Consider the following 27,532-nt stretch of genomic DNA (forward strand, 5'->3'; position numbering starts at 1 on the left):
GATATAAACATCAAATGCAGAGTTCCAAAGAACAGCAAGAAGAGATAAGAAAGCCTTCTTCAGTGATCAATGCAAAGAAATAGAGGAAAACAACAGAATGGGAAAGACTAGAGATCTCTTCAAGAAAATCAGAGATACCAAAGGAACATTTCATGCAAATATGAGCTCGATAAAGGACAGAAATGGTATGGACCTAACAGAAGCAGAAGATATTAAGAAGAGATGGCAAGAATACACAGAAGAACTGTACAAAAAAGATCTTCACGACCCAGATAATCACGATGGTGTGATCACTCACCTAGAGCCAGACATCCTGGAGCGTGAAGTCAAGTGGGCCTTAGAAAGCATCACTACGAACAAAGCTAGTGGAGGTGATGGAATTCCAGTTGAGCTATTCCAAATCCTGAAAGATGATGCTGTGAAAGTGCTGCACTCAATATGCCAGCAAATTTGGAAAACTCAGCAGTGGCCGCAGGACTGGAAGAGGTCAGTTTTCATTCCAATCCCAAAGAAAGGCAATGCCAAAGAATGCTCAAACTACCGCACAATTGCACTCATCTCACACACTAGTAAAGTAATGCTCAAAATTCTCCAAGCCAGGCTTCAGCAATATGTGAACCGTGAACTTCCGGATGCTCAAGCTGGTTTTAGAAAAGGCAGAGGAACCAGAGATCAAATTGTCAACATCCACTGGATCATAGAAAAAGCAAGAGAGCTCCAGAAAAACATCTATTTCTGCTTTATTGACTATGCCAAAGCCTTTGACTGTGTGGATCACAATAAACTGGAAAATTCTGAAAGAGATGGGAATACCAGACCACCTGACCTGCCTCTTGAGAAATCTGTATGCAGGTCAGGAAGCAACAGTTAGAACTGGACATGGAACAACAGACTGGTTCCAGATAGGAAAAGGAGTTTGTCAAGGCTGTATATTGTCACCCTGTTTATTTAACTTATATGCAGAGTACATCATGAGAAACGCTGGACTGGAAGAAACACAAGCTGGAATCAAGATTGCCGGGAGAAATATCAATAACCTCAGATATGCAGATGACACCACCCTTATGGCAGAAAGTGAAGAGGAACTCAAAAGCCTCTTGATGAAAGTGAAAGTGGAGAGTGAAAAAGTTGGCTTAAAGCTCAACATTCAGAAAATGAAGATCATGGCATCCGGTCCCACCACTTCATGGGAAATAGATGGGGAAACAGTGGAAACAGTGTCAGACTTTATTTTTCTGGGCTCCAAAATCACTGCAGCTGGTGACTGCAGCCATGAAATTAAAAGACGCTTACTCCTTGGAAGGAAAGTTATGACCAACCTAGATAGCATATTCAAAAGCAGAGACATTACTTTGCCAACAAAGGTTCGTCTAGTCAAGGCTATGGTTTTTCCTGTGGTCAGGTATGGATGTGAGAGTTGGACTGTGAAGAAGGGTGAGCGCCGAAGAATTGATGCTTTTGAACTATGGTGTTGGAGAAGACTCTTGAGAGTCCCTTGGACTGCAAGGAGATCCAACCAGTCCATTCTGAAGGAGATCAGCCCTGGGATTTCTTTGGAAGGAACGATGCTAAAGCTGAAACTCCGGTACTTTGGCCACCTCATGCGAAGAGTTGACTCATTGGAAAAGACTCTGATGCTGGGAGGGATTGGGGGCAGGAGGAGAAGGGGACGACAGAGGATGAGATGGCTGGATGGCATCATTGATTTGATGGACGTGAGTCTGAGTGAACTCCGGGAGTTGGTGATGGACAGGGAGGCCTGGCGTGCTGCAATTCATGGGGTCGCAAAGAGTCGGACACGACTGAGCGACTGATCTGATCTGATACATTTATTTTAATGAAAGTGCAAGTGTTAGTTGCTCAGTCACATTTGACTCTTTGCAATCCCATGGGCTGTAGCCCGCCAGGCTCCTCTGTTCATGGGATTTCCCAGGGAAGAATATTGGAGTGGGTTGCCGTTCCCTTCTCCAGGGGATCTTCCCAACCCACGGATTGAACACATGTCTCCTACATTGCAGGCAGATTCTTTACCTTCTGAGTCACCAGGGAAGCCCCATTTAAGGAGTACTAGCAACCCACTCCAGTGCTCTTGCCTGGAGAATCCCAGGGACATGGAAGTCTGGTGGGCTGCCGTCTATGTGGTTGCACAGAGTCGGACATGACTGAAGCGACTTAGCAGCAGCAGCAGCAGTATGCAAGTCCTAATTTAGTATAAATAGAAGCCAAAAAAGAGAGAAGGGTTATAAACAGGAATAAGTGAGAGAAATAAGTCAATAAGAAAAAACAGATTTACAGAACTTTCTACAAAACTAATATTCAGTGGGTGTTTTAAAGATAAAAGGAAAAAAGGAGATGTTAAAAATCATTGATTAATGATTTTTCAGAGAAAATATGGTTTGTTTACCTTGCATGATTATTAAAATATATCTTCCATAAGCTATTAAGTTACATATGATATATCTGGGTTAAAAATATTAGCATCTCTAGAGCACATTTTATTTTCATCAGTGAGATGCCAACTATAGCTATAAAACCCACCTTCAGTATAACCAGAAACAGTGGAACTAATCTTTCATTTGCATGTAGTCATTTCAGATTTTAGATCTCCAAATCTCTTCAATACTTAAAAACAATAACTATATTAAAACAAGCAAAAAAATAACATCTGAGTTTTACTGTGTTCAGTTCAGTTGCTCAGTCGTGTCCGACTCTTGGCAACCCCATGAATCGCAGCACGCCAGGCCTCCCTGTCCATCACCAACTCCCGGAGTTTACTCAAACTCATGTCCATTGAGTCAGTGATGCCATCCAGCCATCTCATCCTCTGTCGTCCCCTTCTCCTCCTGCCCCCAATCCCTCCCAGCATCAGGGTCTTTTCCAATGAGTCAACTCTTTGCATCAAGTGGACAAAGTATTGGAGTTTCAGCTTTAGCATCAGTCCTTCCAATGAACACCCAGGACTGATCTCCTTTAGAATGGACTGGTTGGATCTCCTTGCAGTCCAAGGGACTCTCAAGAATCTTCTCCAGCACCACAGTTCAAAAGCATCAATTCATTTACCATGTTACTATTAGGTAAGATTAAACAAGAGAATAAAAAGTTACATCTCAGTAACACAGGTGAAAGTTATGACTAACCTAGACAGCATATTAAAAAGCAGAGACCTTTGCCAACAAAGGTCCGTCTAGTCAAGGCTATGATTTTTCCAGTGGTCATGTATGGATGTGAGAGTTGGACTGTGAAGAAAGCTGAGCATCAAAGAATTGATGCTTTTGAACTGTGACGTTGGAGGAGACTCTTGAGAGTTCCTTGGATTGCAAGGAGATCCAACCAGTCCATCCTAAAGGAGATCAGTCCAGGGTGTTCCCTGGAAGGACTGATGCCGAAGCTGAGACTCTAGTACTCTGGCCACCTCATGCAAAGAGTTGACTCATTGGAAAAGACTCTGATGCTGGGAGGGATTGGGTGCAGGAGGAGGAGGGGATGACAGACGATGAGATGGTTGGATGGCATCACCGACTTGATGGACATAGTTTGGGTAAACTCCGGGAGTTGGTGATGGACAGGGAGGCCTGGCATGCTGCGATTCATGGGGTCGCAAAGAGTCGGACACGACTGAGTGAATGAACTGAACCAAACACAGGTGATGGGAATGTTTGGTTAACACATAATAAATGATACAATTTCCTAACTCACTAATAAACTGTGTAATATGGATAGATATGATATAGAGGCATAACTATACAAGAAAGAGTCATATTTGAAAGATAATCCCCAGTGGTCCCAACCAAAATAAGGTCATGTTTACCCTCCTGTCTAAACTTATCAGACAAGACAATGGAAGAAAACCTTGTTAAAAAAATCTTTATTATATTTCCAACTGGGAAGAGTGAATTAAAAAAAAATAAAACATATAAACCTGCCAGAACTTTTCAATGTTCCCATACTGCCAATTTCACCTTCCTTGGAAGAAAGACAAGCTCTGTTTTTTTTCCCACAGCAAAGTATTAATTGTAAGGCATAATTCACCAGCCCACCAAGGAATAGTACTTAACTATGCTCTTCCTGTGAGCATTCAATTAACTCTATGCTTATAAATGGTATTTCCTCTGAATGTGTATTGAAACTCACCTTATAAAATCCACAGCAGTGGAGCATTTCTTGTTGCTAAGGGACTAGGTTACCATTTCATGATGCAAAAACAGAAATATGATAGCTTAAATTGTTCATATACCTAGCTATCATCAGATAATTTAAAAACTGAAATGGTAAATGTTCTAGTCTCTAATTTTGTTAATGCTAGGATAATGAATGATCCTGTTCTTTCTAATAACTAACTTCTAATGTAATATTAATATTATTAATAATACAGCATTATTATCATTATGATTATTATTGCATGAGCTCTTGCATCATCATTCCAGACAACATTCTAAGTGGTCTTAGGCATTAGGAATTAACTCATTTAATCCTTAAAACAACCATATTAGTTAGGTATTATTATTTCCCCAGTTTTGCACAAAAATAAAGTAAAGCACAGAGAAGATAAGCAACTTGCTCTAGGTCATAGAGCCAATAAAGAGGCAGAAGTAGAATTTGATATCCAACCAGTCTCATTGCAGAGTTCACATTTTAACCTGCCCTACTATATTACACTAAGAAAATATCTTTAAAAATCATACTACACCTGGTTACGTGGGTTTTCATTTTATTTAAGTGATGTTATTCATAGTTCTTTAAGAACATAGTCTTATTCAAAGAATATGTTTGGTGAAAGCACTTCCATCCTCTGATGGAACTGTAAAGTCCATAACCAATTGTTTTCATTACTATTATAACTTTGAATCTGCCTGGTTTAGGATGTGCACGGGTAGTGTACCTTGACTTGGAAATTCAATCCCTAATTTACAAGGCTAATCTTTGCATCATGTTTGATTAAGCATAAATGAACAGATTGAAAACCACACAGAGATAAGAGAGAATTACTTTAACAATGCAAACTTTTAAAGTGGAATTTTACTGCGATGTGAAAGCACAATGTGTCTCATTTTTCTCTGCTGCCGTGCTAAAAGACTTTTTAGTTTTAGCTTTAATACTTATGGTTTAATGCCAAATGCTAAGTTATGCTAGGAATAGTTCATCTTTAATAGCATATCATACTTTGCATTTTTTAATTAAAAGAGAGAATGAGCATTATTAATTGTAGTCATCCTCAGCACACAGTATAGTTATGCATGAGTAGCTCCATATTAAATTTCAAGAACAAATGTAAACTTACCCTTGATTCAGCAAGGTTTCTAGGGTCACTTATTTCAGCACCAATTAAAGGACATGGGAATAGAGACTGGTTGATACAATTTCTACACTGTAAGTAGCTGGTTAAAGAACATTCTTTCATATTCCAGATGGCATTTAAAGATAAACCTTTCTCCATGCGCACAAAAAATTGAAAAAGGCCTTTCATAAACTCTGAACTACCAGATTCAACATCTCAATTTCTCTTATAAAGGTCTAATAGAAAGTGAACTGTACATTAAGACTGGATAATGTTTTTGAAAACCATTAGTTTAACATATTTATTTTAAAAAGGGAAAATTTCAACAATAATCTTTAGTCTAACATAGACAAGTATAGAAAATAAGCTTTAAAAAAGCCATAGCTGACATTTGTTAATGTCTATTGTATAAATTCAAATAAGTTTACTCTTACAGCAACACTGAAGTGTGTATTATTGTCCTCATTTTCCGGATTAGGAAACTGGGTTTCAGGGAGTATAAATTAGAATTTAAAAACAGTAGGCTGGGGTTTAAAATGTCCAAATCCCAACTCATGCTCCAATCCATCTGGCTTAGTGCCCTCCTAAGAATCAAAACTGGTTTTCAAGAGAAAAATGTAATTCCTTGTTTTCGAATAAAACCATGTATAATTGAGAACACTATGAACAAATTTCTGTATTCTACAGTAAGAAAAACTTGCTTATATTAATTAAATGTGGAATGGTACCCTTAAAAACTTTAACACTAGTATAATCCGGAAAATGAGGACAATAATACACACTTATTGTTGCTGTGAGAGTAAACTTATTTGAATTTACACAATAGACATTAGCAAATGTCAGCTATGGCTTTTTTAAAGCTTATTTTCTATACTTGTCTATGTTAGACTAATTTGATTATCACGTAAAAATATGAGAATGTAATCTGTCTCATAATAGAAGCTGTAATAGATAATATATGAAGATTCATAATCTAAGAGAAGACTATTTAAAAAGAATACTACTTTAAATGCAAATAGTTCCTCAGTAATTAGAAAAACTAAAGTAATTCTGTTCAACCTTCTACCCTGGAATATGTCTGTGGGAGCAACATTCTTCCTTTTACAGTACACATTCATAACAACAATAGGTATCATCATTATATATCTGCTTTTAGAACAAAAAGTTTCTCCATATTGTTCAATTGAGTAATCCACCAGACAAATCTCTAATATGTAAAGACAATCTTTATGTTGGACTGGCCTTTTAATTAAGTGAGTTAAACTCCAGATTTTCATGAAGAAAGTGAGAGCTCCAGGGATTCAATGAGCACTTGTTATCTTTAGTAGGAATTAATGGTCCTCTGCAACAGAGGTGTTCAGTAACGTCAGAGAGAAGATAATAGATCAAGAACGTCTACTACACACTCCACCCTCCCAACCTCTTTTGGGATTGAATTGTATTTGTGCCTGGAAGTTACTGAAAAAGCAGGAATGGAAACTTAGAATAAGGAGACGTTACATGATGTAGTTAAAAAAAATTAACAACATAGCCTTTCACTTCAAGCTCAAGGGTATACAGATGAAATGGGAAGGATCTGTGTAATAATAAAGACTATGAATCTGTGCAGATTTGTAGTTCTCAAAAAAACTTCTTACAGTCTTCCATATTGCACTAAGCCCAAAAGTTCTTAACAACCACATATTCATTTTTTGATAAATGAGTACATTCCCACAAGAAAGAATTTCCAATTCCAGAAAAAATATTGAAATTGGTCAAAGCTGCAAAGTACTAAAGGGAACATTATTAGAACCATATGATCTGACCATATGTTTCTGCAGACATTTGTAACCAAAGTAAACATTCAGACTTGTCATGAATGGTCTACCTCTGAGGGAGAAGCAGCAGGGAAAATCCCAAGTCATAGTTTTAAGTGTCTTTTATGCTTAAGTATTGAATGAACTGGTATTATCATAGAACTTAAGACTCTCAGTTTTTAAATGGGTAGAAAAGAGAGTTTGGATGAATCCACTGATGTTGAAAATGGGTAAATAATAGATGCTTGGTTATTTTAAGTCAGGATTTTGGAATAAAAGTAGTATGTTTCTGCTTGGCCATACTGCTTTGAGCAATGAGCAGAGTTTAGGATTATTTCTGGTTGAGTGCAGGGCCTGGGATAAATCATAATGTGTGGCCTAGTCCCTTCTATCTAACATTAAAAACAGGTATAGGCAGGAAAAAAAAAAATGAATATGATGAACAGCTTTGCAAGTGGCTGGGAAATTGTAAAAGGGCAGTAGGCACCCTGAGACTTATTTATGGAAAGGAGAAAGGGCTTGGGTTTATGTGTCATTTGTTTGTATATAATAAGCATCCATCCCATTGTTTTTAGGAAGAGCTGTGGAACTGAGTCCCTTTTATCCTGAAGGTTGTTTCCATGAGTTATTGCCCATCCTTTTCCCAGGTCAAGCCTGTCAAAGCACGCATGAGATCTGGATTTGTATGCCTTGGGAATATTTGGGTGGAGGGAGTCATTATTAGACACAGATAGATCAATGCCTCCTCTGTCCCAAAGTGGTATTTCTTATTTATATATTTTTGTTTTGAATAGAGTTTGAGATTCTATTTCTTCTCCCTTCACAATTCTTGAGACAGTGGAAATTGCTTTTTGTTTCAGAAGTCACATTAAAATGAAAAAAAAAAAGTGCCTTATTTATACTTGAAGACTTTAGAAAAAGACCAGGAAGCAACGCAGTCATTAAGTTTACCTTCATTGTTTACTTAAGTCTGATAAACCATTTAAGTGGCTTTTAAATGTTTAAGGGCAGCTATGGCACGAGTGGCATAAAATACATTTTTTTCTTCTCATCTGTACTCAATTCAGTTAAGCAATGGCAAAGGGATTTTGTACAATTTAATGTTCAGAAAGATTATTTGGATATTTATCAGGGCAGTATTCTTTGAAAAAGTGTCTCAAAAAACTTCCTGAGAAAAGACAAAGGTGAAAAATATTTAGGAAAGGCATAGCACACTAACGATGATACTGGTTTCCAAAAAAATACAGACGACTGGATGCAGTAATTTATTAAGGTATGTTTGTACACATATGTTAGTCAATCAGAAGACAACTCAGTGGAGAATTATTGCACATAGTGTAACAGCAAAACAAGTATATTATCATTAAAGCCTATTATCACCAAGATATACTGCTTCTCATAAAAACTCTACAGTTAGATGAAGTCCAAAGAATGTGTTTGAATGGCTTCATAATTAGTATCTTAATTTTAAAATTTTTAGTAATCTAAAATCGTACCTTTCTCATAGAGTGCCTTGAGAAAGAGGCTAAGTTAATACGAACTAAACTACACTAATAACAGTGTGGGGTGTTGCTATCAGTGACCTTGGTTTAGGTACTAAATCTCTCTGGGCCTCAGTTGCCTCTTGTTTAACACAAGGGAAGGAGATGATTTCTAAACTTCTGGTCTATCTAAAATACCAAAACAGTAGCAAAAGTGTAATAAACAAATAAAAGCAATACCTAACTAAAAGTTGCCAGTCTCAGGATAACACGGTTCAGTTCAGTTTATGGAACTAAACAGTGCCATAAATCAGGTACTTACTATTTTAAAGCATGTACCACATGCAAGAGTGACAAAGACAAACAAGGTCTTAATTTGTACAAACATAAGTCTGGTACAAAAGGCCAAAGCAAAAATAAACAATGCTGAAAATACAATTAATATGTTGAAGTTATGCACTGCAGAGGGGCAGAAAGAAAGTTAGATGAAGTATACGTAGTGCAGTTGGGAGGGCAGGGTGAGTTTTCAGAAGACTAACGCCTTAGCTGAACTTCTCAAGATGAGTATGAGTTTGTCCCGTAAAGGGGAGGGGAACTCTGCATAGGTGGAAGAGCACCAGCACGGGCAGTGGATGCGAAACGGCATGGTTTGTTTTAAATACTATTCTTTAGTATAAAGTTAGCACAGGGTGGCAAGAGATGAGGTTGAGATGCTGGCAAAGACCAGATCACAAAAAAGTCTGATATGTCTTGGAAAACAAACTTATGGTTACCAAAGGGGAAAGAGAGGGGAGATAAACTAGGAGGTTTGGATGAACACATACACGCTATTATATATAAAAGAACATCATTATATATAAAACAGATAACCAACAAGGACATATTGTATAGCACAGGGAACTGTACTCAGTATTTTGTAATAATCTATAAGGAAAAAAATATGGCTGAATCACTATGCTGTACACCTGAGACTAGCATGACATTGTAAATCAACTGTACTTCAATAGAATGAAAAAAAAATCTGGTATGTCTTCATGTAGAGTTTTGACCTGATCTTGTATATAAAAGGATTTTAAACAGGTGAGTGAAATGATTTGCTTTTTAGACTAGCTAAATGGCAACAAAGCAGAAAGGGGGAGGACTTCTGGAGAAGGACCAGTGGAACTGGTGGAAGAACTATTAATGCTGTTCTAGAAAAGATACTCTGAGGATCTGAATTAATGCAATCACTGTGAAGATGGAAAGTGATCAACTTTGCTCAACTCAACAATTTGGATGACTTGATATTAGTAGTTTAATATTTGGAGAACTAGATGGATGGTGGGGCTGCCAGTTGAAACAGGAAGAGCAGGTCTCAGAAAAGAATTGTTTTATACAAATTGAGTCTGAGATGCTATGGGATATCCAAGATGTGGAGCAGTCAGCTGGATGACGCGTCAGGAATCATTTAGCGCATAGTTCAAAATAGAATATGATTTTCCAGAGAAAGCACATAACTGGGAAAGGGAACTGGGCTGAGAAAAGAAGCAACATGTCAGTTTAGTCCAGTTATTGGTGGATAAGGGGAGAGCGGAACTATTAATAGTCTGGGAAAATACATGAGCTGAAAAGCAGTGCTGAGAATCTAATCAAGGCTGGAAGCCATAACTCTGTAGTGGCACCAATCCACACTATTCTACACAAATTTCAGCCGTGCTCAACTTTCCAGTGCAGTAACAGCAAAGACAAACTGATATTAAACTAGGTTTGGGGATTTTGCAGGACTGGAATAGAATTACAAAGGTGGACAGAAGTTCAGGACGCTGGCAGGAGAATAGTCCCGGTGACTGACTGAAGTCCAAACTTGGAAGCAAGGAAGGAAAGGCGGAAGGAGGCTGATAAGCTAGGAGATGACTGAGGAAGTAGGTGTAGGAGAGGGCTGGAGTAGGGCTTAGTCAGTGGAAGTGAGGAGATGAAATGGAGGTGAAATCACAGGAGTGGAAGTCAGAAGCTGAGGTTTTGGTATTAGATATGCTGGAAAGATGTTAGGAAACTGGAATAGAGAGTTATGACACTTTGGCTCTAGTTCTGACTCCAAAGTCATTAGTTAGCTATGTTACCTTAGGTAATGCTCAGCTTTTTGAGTTGTTTTAAGATTTCATTTTTTCCCCTTCTTTTCATTAAAAGATATTTACTAGGCACCTACTATGTGTCAAGCAGTATACTATGCTCCAGGATGGTTTCTGTATTCAAAAAGCTAATACTCCTTAATGTTAATGCATCTTCATTTAATATTATAAAAATACTGTAAAAACATTCTGGAAAGTAAATAAAATTGTGAGCCTTGCTTTCAGAATTCCAAGACTACACCTATCATAGGGTCTGGAAAACAAAGGTGGATTAAAATTTATACAAAAGCACAGAAATACAACAAGAATGGAAAGGTACACCATGACCTTGATTGTGGTCTCATTGCAATGTTTTATTTTCCTCATTTATAAGAAGAAGGATAACACCACCGTTTTGCTGACTTTGGCAGGGAATTCTGAGAACCAAATGAGCTAACAGTTCTGAACTACTTGCTATACTCCAAAGCACTACAGATGCATTGGTTATGTTCTTGCTTTTTTCCCTTTGGGTAAGTTAACATTCCATAATCCAGAGTAGAGAGGTTAAGAGATCTGAATATGGGAACTTCAGGAAATGAAGCATATTCTGCAATTCCTCGAGAATATATTTTAAAATTGTAAGCATTTTTCCATTAAGATATTTTTAAAAATCTGTCAAGATGTTTCCTGTGTTACAGATTATGCTGTTAACTTACAGATCCTCTATAATCATAACTGTACATTACAGTATGCATATACTCAACAAACACTGCTTTGCCTGTGCCACCGCTCTTATCACATGGTAGCACGAGTGTTTACTTACATGTCAATTAGATTGTGAATCCCTAGCGGATATATCCTTATCATACTTAACATTGGTATCTCCAGAGTATTAGCATAGCTCTTAATACAAAGTAGGGTCTCAAAATGTGTTAGGGGAGTAAGTAGATGAATGATTAAATGCCAGGTAGGATGAAAAGTGTCTGGATCCTCAGGGGTCGCAATGGGCCAGAGAGACAGACTTCTCAACAACTGCAATACCATACAATAAATATTACACTGGGACAAAGGCAGGAAAAACTAACTTTGTCCCAGGGTGACAATGAGCTTAAAAGGTTTACAAGATAGCTGTCACTTGGGCTAATCAATTAGTTAACATGAAATTCAATTCCTATTTTAGAATCCAATTGTGAAGGACAGTGCTGTTTATGGACATCTCAAACAGAATGTACAAAGATCCAACATTCTTTGTAGGTTAAAATTGGTAAAACCACACACTTTGGAAAAAAGAAAGAGAAAAGACAATCTCTGGCCCACAACTAAAGGATTAGAAGAAGTATGAAGGATTTAATGCTGTCAGGGCAATGAGAATAACAAATTTGGAAAGAGAAGGGTCACAAGAGTCTAGAAATTAGTCAAATGAAATGAGCATTTATGAGAGCCAAGTAGCATATATAAAGTCCTAATAGAAATACACGATTAATAGAGTGTACCAATTAGTCAGTAAATATAATGTTGGGAGTTTAGCAGTAAACATAGACCAGCTCCTGCCCCCAACAGAGCTCCCTGCCCTATGGATCTTACACAGAATGTCTCCAGTGCAACTTACAGACTTCAGTGTTCTACTGATGACTTTTTTTTTTTTCCCACTGAAACATGCATATATCTTGAGATATAAAAATGCAATGGAAAAAATGGAAAATACATTTTCACAATACTTAAGTCTTGCTAGTGAAAGAATAACCACATACAATCTTTAACGAAGCTCAATTGTGCCTTTCAGCACTTGGACCAAATTCTAACAGGTTTATTAGTCTTTTTGAAAGTGCAATCTCAGGATACTGAGGCAACAGTTATACCATTGTCGAAGTTTCCTAACAACTACTACTTGGACAGTGGTTCAAAATTTATAAAGTACTTTCACATATTGCATATCATTTAATCACAATTTATAAAGTACTTTCACATACTGCGTATCATCTCATTTAATCACGATACTTTTCTTAGGTAGATATTACTCACTTTTTTCACTCCCAGAAAATAAAGCTGAGGTTCAATGAGTTAAAATTATATGACCAAGGCCACTCAGTAAGGCCAAAACTCAAATTCATACTTTTGATTCCAAATTCTGTTACCTTTCTCCTTGTCTAATATTTTAAAAAAGCTTTTATGTATCTGATACTCATAATGTTTGATCTATATTTTTTATGAAATTATTAACATTTAAAGGTGAAAATACAGAAGTTAGAGAAGGTAGATAACTTGTTCAAAGTAAGTCAGCAGATGAAACTGGAATATATGTTTCCATGTCTAATGGTAACACCCATGTATATTGCCTATCAACTTTAAAGACTGAAATATTAATACATCATTAATACTGGAATATTAATACATCAATCTACCTTATTGTAATTTAGGTAAGCCCATACTAAGGATGGGGCTTCCTTGGTGGCTCAGATGGTAAAGAAACCGCCTGTAATGTGGGAGACCTGGGTTTGATAACTGGGTTGGGAAGATCCCCTGGAGAAGAGCATAGCAATTCACTCCAGTATTCTTGCCTGGAGAAACCCCATGGACAGAGGGGCCTGGTGGGCTACAGTCCATGGGGTCGCAGAGTCGGACCTGACTGATAGACTGAGCACAGCGCAGCACATACTAAGGATGGCACCAAGTATTTTTTTATATTTCCTACTGCTTTCTGCTTTAGGTAATAATTCAACTTCACAAGCAATAAAATCCTGAGTGGCAAGGTGGATTACTTGGGTCCGTTTACAACAGATACAATAAAAGAGATCAATGTTTGAAAGAATAGTTAGTATTTAAATAGGAATGTCATAACACTGAAAAAAAGGGAAAGTCTGAAAAGTCTGAAAAAAAGGGAAAATGTACCAAGACAATACGTGATCCCAAATAATAACAATCAGTATTTAATATAGCTCTAAATCTTTTCAACTATATATGTATCATATATAAAAGACGATGGCATCTAACTTAGTTTACATAAATGACATGCCACTTGTACTATTAGTGGTTTGTAATAGCAAGGAGACAAGGGAAACATTTTAAATTTAGCTTTGTAAATACTGACATAAAATAATTTAATGTAAAGTGATGACATTTTTGGGACAAGCACAAGAGAGTCAAAATCATAAAAGTTGCTTTTAAAAGACCAGAATAAAAAAATAAAACTTTAAAGTGTACTAAAATATCTACCTCTTTGTGCCTTGTTAACAAATATTCCTTTCAATCAGAATTTACTGTTAGATTTTCAAAGGTTCAATTTATGGGAATAGTAAGTTTCATATAATTTTTGTTTTCCTTGCAATATGTTGAAACTTGTTTATTACAGAATGGAATTTGGTATAAGATGGGTTGTTTTGGATCTTGTCCAGGAGTTCAGTTACTGAAAGCACTTCATTATAAGATGGTTTCACCAATAAGGTGATCCACTGGCTCAGATCACATGGATATTATAACAAGGCCCCATTGTAGAGTACAGGAAGCCAGGCAGCTAATGGTCTATCAAATGAAACCTTAAGAAACAAAATGCTTTTTTTTCAGTAGACATGAAAATCATTTAAGGCTAGAAAATCATAAGCCTAGGTCATCTATTTAAATTTCCATTTCCTGAAGTGATGTCTTTATGTTTAATTGCTACATAGTTACTTTATATTAGTTTTAGCTTTCTTAGACATTCACTGTCTGATGTGGTCTTAAATTTATTTTTTATAATGAAAAAGTTGTTTTAATACTGCCTTTCTATTTACAAAAAATTGACCGCATTTGTCTATGGAAATTCATAAAGATTAAACTAAAATCTTGTACAGCACGCTGATAAATCTGAGGCTAAAAAGATCACGAGCAAGAGCTGTGTAATAAGCAACTATCCAAAAAAATGTCATCAGAGATTAAATGACAATAACCCATCTTTCAAGTGATTTTACAATAGGCATTTTGATTTCATGAAGTTTTATAAGCAATTCCAAAGAATTGAGTAGCTTGAATATGTTTAACTATATGAACATAGCACAAGGTCATACTGTAGAGACATAACATGGAAAAGCCTTCAAAAAATTAATGCCTTAAATAGAAAGAAGACAAGAAAGAATAAAGCACAAAGTCTTACGTGAACTTGGAAACAGTATCAAATTAAAAACCATGTAATAATTAAATGCGCAGATGACACCACCCTTATGGCAGAAAGTGAAGAGGAACTCAAAAGCTTCTTGATGAAAGTGAAAGTGGAGAGTGAAAAAGTTGGCTTAAAGCTCAACATTCAGAGAACGAAGATCATGGCATCTGGTCCCATCACTTTATGGGAAATAGATGGGGAAACAGTGGAAACAGTGTCAGACTTTATTTTTGGGGACTCCAAAATCACTGCAGATGGTGATTGCAGCCATGAAATTAAAAGACGCTTACTCCTTGGGAGGAAAGTTATGACCAACCTAGATAGCATATTCAAAAGCAGAGACGTTACTTTGCCAACAAAGGTTCGTCTAGTCAAGGCTATAGTTTTTCCTGTGGTCGTGTATGGATGTGAGAGTTGGACTGTGAAGGCTGAGCACCGAAGAATTGATGCCTTTGAACTGTGGTGCTGGAGAAGACTCTGAGAGTCCCTTGGACTGCAAGGAGATCCAACCAGTCCATTCTGAAGGAGATCAGCCCTGGGATTTCTTTGGAAGGAATGATGCTAAAGCTGAAACTCCAGTACTTTGGCCACCTCGTGCAAAGAGTTGACTCATTGGAAAAGACTCTGATGCTGGGAGGAATTGGGGGCAGGAGGAGAAGGGGATGACGGAAGATGAGATGGCTGGATGGCATCACTGACTCAATGGACATGAGTCTGGGTGAACTCCAGGAGTTGGTGATGGACAGGGAGGCCTGGCGTGCTGCGATTCATGGGGTCGCAAAGAGTAGGACACGACTGAGCGACTGAACTGAACTGAACTGAGTAGTATAAAGAATTATCATTAATTTCTAACACAATTATTCAGGCTTCCCTGGTGGCTCAGATGGTAAAGCGTCTGCCTGTAATGTGGGAAACCTGGGTTTGATCCCTGGGTCGGGAAGATCCTCTGGAGAGGAAATGGCAACCCACTCCAGTACCCTTGACTGGAAAATCCCATGGACAGAGGAGCCTGGTATGCTACAATCCATGGGATTGTGAAGAGTAGGACATAACTGAGCGACTTTTTTTTTTTTTTTAATGAGTCATGTAAATATTTAAAGTCATAAAACATCTGCTGTTTACAATGTACCTCTCTTCCATGAATCAAGGCCTTTCTCCAACTGGTCATTTTGCTGATTCGTGGCCTGTATGCTCTATGTATTTTTAGTTCTTAAATAAATTATTAATTATTTAATTTGCATTGAATGGGTAAGGCAAATAACATGATGAAAAGACTTCTGTCTTAAATATCTCAAAAGCCTTAAAAAATAAACCAGCCAAATGACTTCCCCTTATTACTATATAAAAATCCATCTAGTCAAAGCTATGGTTTTTCCGGTAGTTATGTATGGTTGTGAGAGTTGGACCATAAGAAAGCTGAGTACTGAAGAATTGATGCTTTTGAACTGTGGTACTGGAGAAGACTCTTGAGAGTCCCTTGGAGTGCAAGATCCAACCAGTCAATCCTAAAGGAAATCAGTCCTGAATATTCATTGGTGGCCAATATTTTGGCCACCTGATGCGAAGAACTGATTCACTGGAAAAGACCCTGATGCTGGGAAAGATTGGAGGCAGGAAGAGAAAGGAACGACAGAGGATGAGACAGTTGGATGGCATCACCGACTTGATGAACTTGAGTTGGTGATGGATAGGGAGGCCTGCATGCTGCAGTCCTTGGGGTTGCAAAGACAGTTGGATACAAATGAGCGACAGAACTGAACCACCATACAATGATTCTTTATTGTCAGTTTATCACCCATCTATCTATCTAATCTGGAGAAGGCAATGGCACCCCACTCCAGTACTCTTGCCTGGAAAATCCCATGGACGGAGGAGCCTGGTGGGCTGCAGTCCATGGGGTCGCTAGGAGTTGGACACGACTGAGCGACTTCACTTTCACTTTTCACTTTCATGCACTGGAGAAGAAAATGGCAACCCACTCCAGTGTTCTTGCCTGGAGAATCCCAGGGACGGGGGAGCCTGGTGGGCTGCCGTCTCTGGGGTCGCACAGAGTCGGACACGACTGAAGCGACTTAGCAGCAGTAGCAGCAGCAGCAGCAAGGTACTTCAAGATGAAAAGCACTACAGAACTGCACAGTATTTTTTAGCAGGGTTTGCCTTCTTCATTGGAGAAGGAAATGGCAACCCACTCCAGTGTTCTTGCCTGGAGAACCCCAGAACGGGTGAGCCTGGTAGGCTGCTGTCTATGGGGTCACACAGAGTTGGACACAACTGAAGTGACTTAGCAGCATCTATCTAATCTATCTATCATCATTAGGGAAGACTCCATATAAAGCAAGAATGTGCTCCACATATATGATTGATTTACCAAGTAATAACTGAGGATTTGCTGTAAGTCAGATACTCTTTTAAATGCTTTTATATGTTTTAACTTGAATCTTCTAAAACATCTCTTTAAAAAGTATTTTATCACTAATGAAAATGTTCTACTTCTACTCTTTATAAAGGCCTAGTACTTTACTTCTTGCAAAACCATCTTGGTCAAAGCTGTGATCTGAGGAAACTATATACCTGTTTCAACCATGGAATCATTGTACAAAATTTTTGAAACACCACTTGGGATTACTATAAGGTTGTGCCACATCTCTATGTACATTCTCAGTAACTGAAATTTTTAGCCTTGGAGAAAATTAGATTTTGGCGAGAATAAATTATATCTAGGGAAAGGGATGGTATTTGAGATTGAGTTGGATAAGAACACTGGTGGCTCAGATGGTAAAGAATCCGCCTGCAATGCAGGTAACCTGGGTTTGATCCCTGGGTTGGGAAGGTTCCCTAAAGGGAATGGCTACCCACTCCAGTGTTTTTGCCTGGAGAATTCCATGGGCAGAGGAGTCTGGTGGGCCACAGGCCATGGGGTCACAAAGAGTCAGACACGACTGAGTGACTAACACCTTCACTTTCTTTCCTTTGATAAGATATGATATGACTAAAAAATACTGTACCAAGATATGACTCGGAGAAGGCAATGGCACCCCACTCCAGTACTCTTGCCTGGAAAATCCCATGGATGGAGGAGCCTGGTGGGCTGCAGTCCATGGGGTCGCTGAGGGTCGGACACGACTGAGCAGCTTCGCTTTCACTTTTCACTCTCATGCGCTGGAGAAGGAAATGGCAACCCACTCCAGTGTTCTTGCCTGGAGAATCCCAGGGACGGGGGAGCCTGGTGGGCTGCTGTCTATAGGGTCGCACAGAGTCGGACACAACTGAAGTGACTTAGCAGCAGCAGCAGCAAGATATGACTAAAAAATACTGTACTTGGTTCTTCTCCAGTAGTTTACCAATTCTTCTAAAGACAATTTTAAGCATTCAGGAATATTTTAATTGCAGCAATGTTAAAATATTTTCCTAAGTTATTATGCACATATTCATACAATTATCCATGTTATTTTTATACAAACGGTTTGCTTTAAGCATTTTGCAACAAAAGCAAATAAAAATCGATTCAGAATAAAATATCAACACATACTCCTTTAAATTATGGATTTTCAAGGTTGAAAGGGATTTGCATGATTTTATAGTATCAAACTACACATTTCACAGATGAAACTAATTCCCCAAAAGGCATGACTTAGCAAATTTTAGTGGCAGAGCCAAGAACAGAGTCCAAGTCTCTTGCCTTCCACCTGGTACTTTCCCTATTATCACACTACCCTTTATCTGTGGATTAAAAACTATGCCAAAGAGGACAAATGATTTCACCCTTTCAAAACAATTTAGAAATTACCTTCTAATCCAGTGTTTGAAACTTTTTACTGATCACCTAAGAAAAAGATCTAATACTAGATGGGACTGAATATATCCCAATCTATAGATACAGTCTTTAACTAGTAAATTATCCATTTAAATTTCTTTGAATTATGCTTAGAGTTGTAACATCCAATGCTATTGAAACAATTAAGCTGTATTCAACCTAAATGCCATTGAACTGAAAGTAAATATATTCATATATAATAAATCGTCCCAAATAAAAAGATACCTGACTTCAGAGAATTTTGACTTGAAAATAATGAAACACATCCACAACTTGAACAACTCATAAAATTTCAATTCAAATCACTCACAAGAAGCCTAAATGTCTACTGAATAACAGATGTTTCTTGGAAAAGATCAGTGAATGTATTTTTGGAATGATGTCAAAGAAGAGCTTTTATAACCATTTTTAATCAGAAGTACAGCTTCATTCATAAAAATACAGAGTCAAAATTTACAGAAAGGCTTACTGAGATATCACAGAACATTTTTCAGCTACTGTTACATGTTTGGGTTTACTTATTAAATTTATATTTGAAGTTTCCTATCTTGGCTGCATAATTGAAACCTTTCAGCTAGAAAAGATCACTTTTTTCCACAATGGTGATGAAGCTGAACAATCAGAATTGAAAATCTGGAGTCCTTAATTTGGCATCTTATGATTTTATATAAATTTGTTTAAAACATGCTTGATTTAGGTTTAATGAACAAAAAATAATTTCAATTAGAAATGCATGTAGTTTTCTTCTTAATTCTTAACTACTTAGAAGTAGGAAGTTTAATATAGGAATATACTTTTCAAGAAGACTGTGACTTCTAAAAAAAAAAAATCTCAGACTGATCTGAGGTAAAATCTAGAGAAACATGATCCATGGATGACTGGATTAGATTGCTATTAATTTTTACATATCAGTATGAAAACAAATGGATGAAGAGGACTACAAAAACAAATATTCATGTGAAATTTAAAGTGCATTAGGAAACTACGTATCTTCCAAATTGATTAATTCACTATAGCATTTAGCAGAGGAAGACTTCTTGGAGGAAAATATTTTTTAAGAATCAATTTATTAAAACTTGAGAGTAGTAAAACTTGTATTTTTAAACATAATATAGTCTTTGGATTAAAGCGAAAAATATATCTCAAACTAAAAATAAACCCCAAAGACCATGCTACTTATCCAATTTACAATACAGCTGAATATATGCATGATGGTATGTTTTTATAGCTTGACAGTTAAGTATTATTACCTAACACCAGGAACACATCTTTATTTTTGGAAGGAGACAGTTTAAAGTTCTTTATATCCATTTCCTGAGTATTTTCCCAGTTCCAATTCATTTATGAGTTGTTTTTACATTACTACCAAGGTCAACTTTATTTTCTTTAATAGGCATGAGTCTTTTCAACTTTGTGTCTGTGCAGTCCTCGGCTTTCATTTCTCTGACTGAATCCACTCCTTTCGTAGTTTTAATTTCAAAAAGATCTTCAGTTAAAATGCAATTTGAACTATTAGTCAATCTACTGTCTCTCTCAGTTCCAACTAGTTCATTCTTTTCTTCATTTGTCTCTACAGGATCATAAAGTTCAGGTGTAAAATAGATAGATTCATCCTCTGCTTCTGTTTCAGAAGCTGTAGTTGAAGGAGAAGGTTCAGCTTCTTCACTTACTACAGACAACTGAATTGCTGGATCTTCTGAATTCAGATTAGTAGCATCAACGTTTGTAGATGGAACGATGGTTTCTGATTGAGGGCATGCTCCAAATGATGTATCTACTGTCAGAGATGAGGACTCATATTTATCAGTGAGCGGCAAAACTGTTTCACATTTCTTTTCTGTTTTGAAAGTGGAAGAAGTAGAAGCACAGTCCTCTGATGACCTAAACATAGGTGTTGCAGTCAGAATTTTACCAGTAAGACACTGTCCCCCAAAATTACTCCCAGACCAGCTAACTTGGTCTATTTGTTTGCTGAAGGTTGGGCTTGTGGATCTGGAAATCACAATTCCTTCTGCTCCTACTGCCTGGGCAGACTCTTCTAATAATTCTGGATCATCTACAAATACAAGAGTGTAAGAGTGTTAACTTTCTGCTCCTAACATAATAATTGTTACATTAAAAGTGATTTTTGTTAGAAATACTGAAATAACTGTATAGGATGCATAATTCAGAGCCCATAACAAGCAGTAGCAGGACTTCCATTTTAGAATGTAAAGCACAACATGTTAACTCTGAAAGGAATCTTAGGTCTCCAGTGTTTCCTAGCCCAAGCTATAATGCTGTATGGTAAACTATCAAATTCCACACCAGGGACCTCAGAAGTGAACAAGAAAAGGAAGGATAAAAAGGAAAAGAAAGAAGGCTGAGTAACGGGGGAAAGAGGCTGTAAAAATGCTTTAAAAATCCACTAACCAGTGATTGAGAAAAACTGACCAAGATTAATTCCCTAAGGTAGCTGACAACCGAAAAAAAAAAAAAAAAAAGGAAACTAACAACCACAAAGACTAAGATATTTGCTTGAGGTTATAAAATTGGTTGGTAGGGGGAGGAGCCAAGATGGCGGAGGAGTAGGATGGGGAGAACACTTTCTCCCCCACAAATTCATCAAAAGAGCATTTAAACATCGAGTAAATTCCACAAAACAACTTCTGAATGCCGGCAGAGGACATCAGGCACCCAGAAAAGCAACCCAACTCTTCGAAAGGAGGTAGGAAAAAATATAAAAGACAAAAAAAGAGACAAAAGAGGGAGGGATGGAGTTCCGTCCCGGGAAGGGAGTCTTAAAAAGAGAGAAGTTTCCAAACACCAGGAAACCTTCTCACCGCCGAATCTGTGCCGAGCTTTGGAAGCACAGAGGGCAACATAAAAGGGAGAAAAAAAATTAATAAACAATTAAAAATCGCAGATTGTGAGCCCTACGGTAACTCCCCCAGCGGAGAAGCAGCGCAGACGCCTGCACACGGCATTAGCAAGCGGGGGCTGGGCAGGGAAGTGCTGCGCGGGCTGTGTCCCTTAGAGTAAGAATCGGGCCGAATGTCCTGAGCGCTATCTGAGCGAAATAATTTGGGCTAGCAAACCAGACTGTGGGATATCTACCACGTGAAAAGCCAGCCCTAACCTAAGACACCACCAGGCCCGCGCACAGAACAAAGGACTGAACAGAGATAGCCGGTTGCAGACCTTCCCCCTCCGGTGACAGGCAGCCAGAGCCCTAAGGGGGCAATCGCAGCCCAAGAGAGACACTATCTATAAAACTGTAAGCAGGCTTCTTAGCTAACTAAAACGTCTTGGGGGACTGGACGGTCAACATCTGCCTGAGAAGGTGTGCCGGTTTTACACCCAGATAACCGAGTGGCGGGGAGGCGATAAGTCGCAGCATTGGCGCCTGCCAAACACATCACCTGAGCTGCTCAGATCTGGGAAGAGCACAAAACGCAGGCCCAACCGAGTCTGCGCCTCTGAGGACTACCCAAGTGCCTGAACCTGAGCGGCTTGGACCTGGGAGCTCAGCCCAGGGCCGGCCACTGATTGTTCCCGACGGAACAACCTAGAGCCCGAGCAGTGTGGGCAGGGAGGCTACACGCGCCGCGAGCGGGGGCAGACCCAGTGTGGCTGAGGCACTGCGAGCGCACGCCAGTGTTATCTGTTTGCAGCATCCCTCCCTCCCTCCCCACAGCGCGGCTGAACAAGTGAGCCTAAATAAAATTAAAAAAAATAGTGTCCTCCACCGTCCCCTTTGTGTCAGGGCAGGAACCAGACACTGAAGAGACCAGCAAACAGAAGAAGCTATAACAGAGGGAAACGCCTTGGAAGCTACAGGCCATAGATTAAACCCTGTGGTTACTACAGACTGCATAGGAAGGGGCCTATATATCTTGAGAAATATAAGTCAGACCAAGGAACTAGCCAAAAATGAACTGAACCCACAATACTCACAACAAAACCAGAGAAAGACCTAGATATATTTTTACTATTTTTACGATCAATCTTTCTTTTTTTTTTTAATTAAAAAAAAAATTTAAGTCCTCTATTGTCCTTTAATTTTCACTTTTATAACTATTACTTTGCAAGGAAAAAAAAAAACCCTATTTTTTTTTTCTTCTTCAGCAAACTTCATATATATATTTTATAATTTTTTGACCGTGTTTTGTTTTTGTTTTTGTTTTTCTTTTTCTTCTTTTCTTTAACATTGTATTTTTGAAATTCAAAACTCTACTGTAGATTTTTAATTTTAGCCTTTTGGTATATGTTATCAATTTTGTACCTATAGTTTTTTTTCATAATTTCTGTGACTTTTTTTTTCCTCTGTTTCTTTCTCTTCTTCTTTTGTATAACATCATATATCTGCAATTCCAAACTCTACTCAAGATTTTTAATTTATGCTTTTTGGTATTTGATATCAATTTTGTACCTGTATTTTCTTTATAATTTTTGCGACATTGTTTTTGTTGGTTTGTTTGTTTTCTCTCTTTATTTTTCTTCTTCTTCTTTTTTTTTTTTTTAACATTGTATTTTTGAAATTCCAAACTCACTCTAGATTTTTAATTTTTGCTTTTTGGTATTAGTTATCAATTTTGTACCTGTAGTTTCTTTATAATTTTCGCAACCTTGTTTGTTTTTCTTTGTTCGTTTTTTCTCTCTTTCTTTTCCTTCTTCTTTTCATTAACATCGCATTTTTGAAATTCCAAACTCTACTCTAGATTTTTAATTTTTGCTTTTATGTATTTGTTACCAATTTTGTACCTTTAAAAACCCAATCTTCAGGACCCATTTTTCACTAGGGTACGAGATTACTGGCTTGACTGCTCTCTCTCCCTTTGGACTCTCTGTTTTCTCCACCAGGTCGCCTGTATCTCCTCCCTAACCCCTCTCTACTCTACCCAACTCTGTGAATTTCTGTGTGTTCCAGATGGTGGAAAACACTTAGGGAACTGATTACTGGCTGGATCTGTCTCCCTCCTTTTCATTTCCCCCTTTTATCCTTCTGGCCACCTCTGTCTCCTGCCTACTTCTTCTCTTCTCTGTATAACTCCGTGAACATCTCTGAGCGGTCCAGTTGTGGAGTGCACATAAGGAAGTGACTACTGGCTAGCCCACTCTCTCCACTATTGATTCCACCTCATCTCATTTGGATCACCTCTAACTCCCTCCTCCCAATTCTCTTCTCCATGTAACGCTGTGAACCTCTCTGAGTGACCCTCACAGTAGAGAAACTTTTCATCTTTAACGCAGATGTTTTATCAATGGTGCTGTATAGAAGGAGAAGTTTTGAAACTACTGTAAAAATAAGACCGATAACTGGAAGTAGGAGGCTTAAGTCCAAACCCTGATTCCAGGGAACTCCTGACTCCAAGGAACATTAATTGACAGGAGCTCATCAAACGCCTCCATACCGACACTGAAACCAAGCACCACACAAGGGCCAACAAGTTCCAGGACAAGACATACCAAGCAAATTCTCCAGCAACAAAGGAACACAGCCCTGAGCTTCAAGATACAGGCTGCCCAAAGTCACCCCAAAACCATAGACATCTCATAACTCATTACTGGACATTTCATTACACTCCAGAGAGAAGAAATACAGCTCCATCCACCAGAACATCGACACAAGCTTCCCTAACCAGGAAACCTTGACAAGCCACCTGTACAAACCCACACACAGTGAGGAAACGCCACAATAAAGAGAACTCCACAAACTGCCAGAATACAGAAAGGACACCCCAAACTCAGCAATTTAAACAAGATGAAGAGACAGAGGAATAGCCAGCAGATAAAGGAACAGGATAAGTGCCCACCAAACCAAACCAAAGAGGAAGAGATAGGGAATCTACCTGATAAAGAATTCCGAATAATGATAGTGAAATTGATCCAAAATCTTGAAATTAAAATGGAATCACAGATAAATAGCCTGGAGGCAAGGATTGAGAAGATGCAAGAAAGGTTTAACAAGGACTTAGAAGAAATAAAAAAGAGTCAATATATAATGAATAATGCAATAAGTGAAATTAAAAACACTCTGGAGGCAACAAATAGTAGAATAACAGAGGCAGAAGATAGGATTAGTGAATTAGAAGATAGAATGGTAGAAATAAATGAATCAGAGAGGATAAAAGAAAAACGAATTAAATGAGGACAATCTCAGAGACCTCCAGGATAATATTAAATGCTACAACATTCGAATCATAGGGGTCCCAGAAGAAGAAGACAAAAAGAAAGACCATGAGAAAATACTTGAGGAGATAATAGTTGAAAACTTCCCTAAAATGGGGAAGGAAATAATCACCCAAGTCCAAGAAACCCAGAGAGTCCCTAACAGGATAAACCCAAGGCGAAACACCCCAAGACACATATTAATCAAATTAACAAAGATCAAACACAAAGAACAAATATTAAAAGCAGCAAGGGAAAAACAACAAATAACACACAAGGGAATACCCATAAGGATAACAGCTGATCTTTCAATAGAAACTCTTCAAGCCAGGAGGGAATGGCAAGACATACTTAAAATGATGAAAGAAAATAACCTACAGCCCAGATTATTGTACCCAGCAAGGATCTCATTCAAGTATGAAGGAGAAATCAAAAGCTTTTCAGACAAGCAAAAGCTGAGAGAATTCTGCACCACCAAACCAGCTCTCCAACAAATACTAAAGGATATTCTCTAGACAGGAAACACAAAAACGGTATATAAATTCGAACCCAAAACAATAAAGTAAATGGCAACGGGATCATACTTATCAGTAATTACCTTAAACTTAAATGGGTTGAATGCCCCAACCAAAAGACAAAGACTGGCTGAATGGATACAAAAACAAGACCCCTGCATATGTTGTCTACAAGAGACCCACCTCAAAACGGGGGACACATACAGACTGAAAGTGAAGGGCTGGAAAAAGATTTTCCATGCAAATAGGGACCAAAAGAAAGCAGGAGTAGCAATACTCATATCAGATAAAATAGACTTTAAAACAAAGACTGTGAAAAGAGACAAAGATGGTCACTACATAATGATCAAAGGATCAATCCAAGAAGAAGATATAACAATTATAAATATATATGCACCCAACACGGGAACACCGCAGTATGTAAGACAAATGCTAACAAGTATGAAAGGAGAAATTAACAATAACACAATAATAGTGGGAGACTTTAATACCCCACTCACACCTATGGATAGATCAACTAAACAGAAAATTAACAAGGAAACACAAACTTTAAATGATACAATAGACCAGTTAGACCTAATTGATATCTATAGGACATTTCATCCCAAAACAATGAATTTCACCTTTTTCTCAAGCGCACATGGAACCTTCTCCAGGATAGATCACATCCTGGGCCATAAAGCTAGCCTTGGTAAATTCAAAAAAATAGAAATCATTCCAAGCATCTTTTCTGACCACAATGCAGTAAGATTAGATCTCAATTACAGTAGAAAAACTATTAAAAATTCCAACATATGGAGGCTGAACAACATGCTGCTGAATAACCAACAAATCACAGAAGAAATCAAAATTTGCATAGAAACGAATGAAAATGAAAACACAACAACCCAAAACCTGTGGGACACGGTAAAAGCAGTCCTAAGGGGAAAGTTCATAGCAATACAGGCACACCTCAAGAAACAAGAAAAAAGTCAAATAAATAACCTAACTCTACACCTAAAGCAACTAGAAAAGGAAGAAATGAAGAACCCCAGGGTTAATAGAAGGAAAGAAATCTTAAAACTTAGAGCAGAAATAAATGCAAAAGAAACAAAAGAGAGCATAGCAAAAATCAACAAAACCAAAATCTGGTTTTTTGAAAGGATAAATAAAATTGACAAACCATTAGCCAGACTCATCAAGAAACAAAGGGAGAAAAATCAAATCAATAAAATTAGAAATGAAAATGGAGAGATCACAACAGACAACACAGAAATACAAAGGATCATAAGAGACTACTATCAACAATTATATGCCAATAAAATGGACAACATGGAAGAAATGGACAAATTCTTAGAAAAGTACAACTTTCCAAAACTTGATCAGGAAGAAATAGAAAATCTTAACAGACCCATCACAAGCACGGAAATTGAAACTGTAATCAAAAATCTTCCAGCAAACAAAAGCCCAGGTCCAGACGGCTTCACAGCTGAATTCTACCAAAAATTTAGAAAAGAGCTAGCACCCATCCTGCTCAAGCTCTTCCAGAAAATTGCAGAGGATGGTAAACTTCCAAACTCATTCTATGAGGCCACCATCACCCTAATACCAAAACCTGACAAAGATCCCACAAAAAAAGAAAACTACAGGCCAATATCACTGATGAACATAGATGCAAAAATCCTTAACAAAATTCTAGCAATCAGAATCCAACAATACATTAAAAAGATCATACACCATGACCAAGTGGGCTTTATCCCAGGGATGCAAGGATTCTTCAATATCCGCAAATCAATCAATGTAATACACCACATTAACAAATTGAAAAATAAAAACCATATGATTATCTCAATAGACGCAGAGAAAGCCTTTGACAAAATTCAACATCCATTTATGATAAAAACTCTCCAGAAAGCAGGAATAGAAGGAACATACCTCAACATAATCAAAGCTATATATGACAAACCCACAGCAAACATTATCCTCAATGGTGAAAAATTGAAAGCATTTCCTCTAAAATCAGGAACAAGACAAGGGTGCCCACTTTCACCATTACTATTCAACATAGTTTTGGAAGTTTTGGCCACAGCAATCAGAGCAGAAAATGAAATAAAAGGAATCCAAATTGGAAAAGAAGTCAAGCTCTCACTGTTTGCAGATGACATGATCCTCTACATAGAAAACCCTAAAGACTCCACCAGAAAATTACTAGAACTAATCAATGACTATAGTAAAGTTGCAGGATATAAAATCAACACACAGAAATCCCTTGCATTCCTAAACACTAATAATGAGAAAACAGA

At 37.8% G+C, this 27,532-nt stretch overlaps 1 protein-coding gene across 12 annotated transcripts in view; it reads right to left on the reverse strand.

The window, feature by feature from the left end:
- Positions 1 to 18,130: 18,130 nt before the first annotated feature.
- BRIP1 (BRCA1 interacting helicase 1) overlaps positions 18,131 to 27,532 on the reverse strand; it is a 189,137-nt gene continuing 179,735 nt past the window's right edge. For all 12 annotated transcript variants that reach the window (XM_055577414.1, XM_055577413.1, XM_055577410.1 and 9 more), the window contains one exon: positions 18,131 to 20,641. In XM_055577414.1, the coding sequence (XP_055433389.1) occupies positions 19,923 to 20,641 (719 nt within the window). In that variant the 3' untranslated portion in view covers positions 18,131 to 19,922. The remainder of the gene's footprint in view (positions 20,642 to 27,532) is intronic.

The sequence above is a fragment of the Bubalus kerabau genome, chromosome 4, assembly GCF_029407905.1.
Source record: "Bubalus kerabau isolate K-KA32 ecotype Philippines breed swamp buffalo chromosome 4, PCC_UOA_SB_1v2, whole genome shotgun sequence".
Lineage (NCBI taxonomy): Eukaryota > Metazoa > Chordata > Mammalia > Artiodactyla > Bovidae > Bubalus > Bubalus kerabau.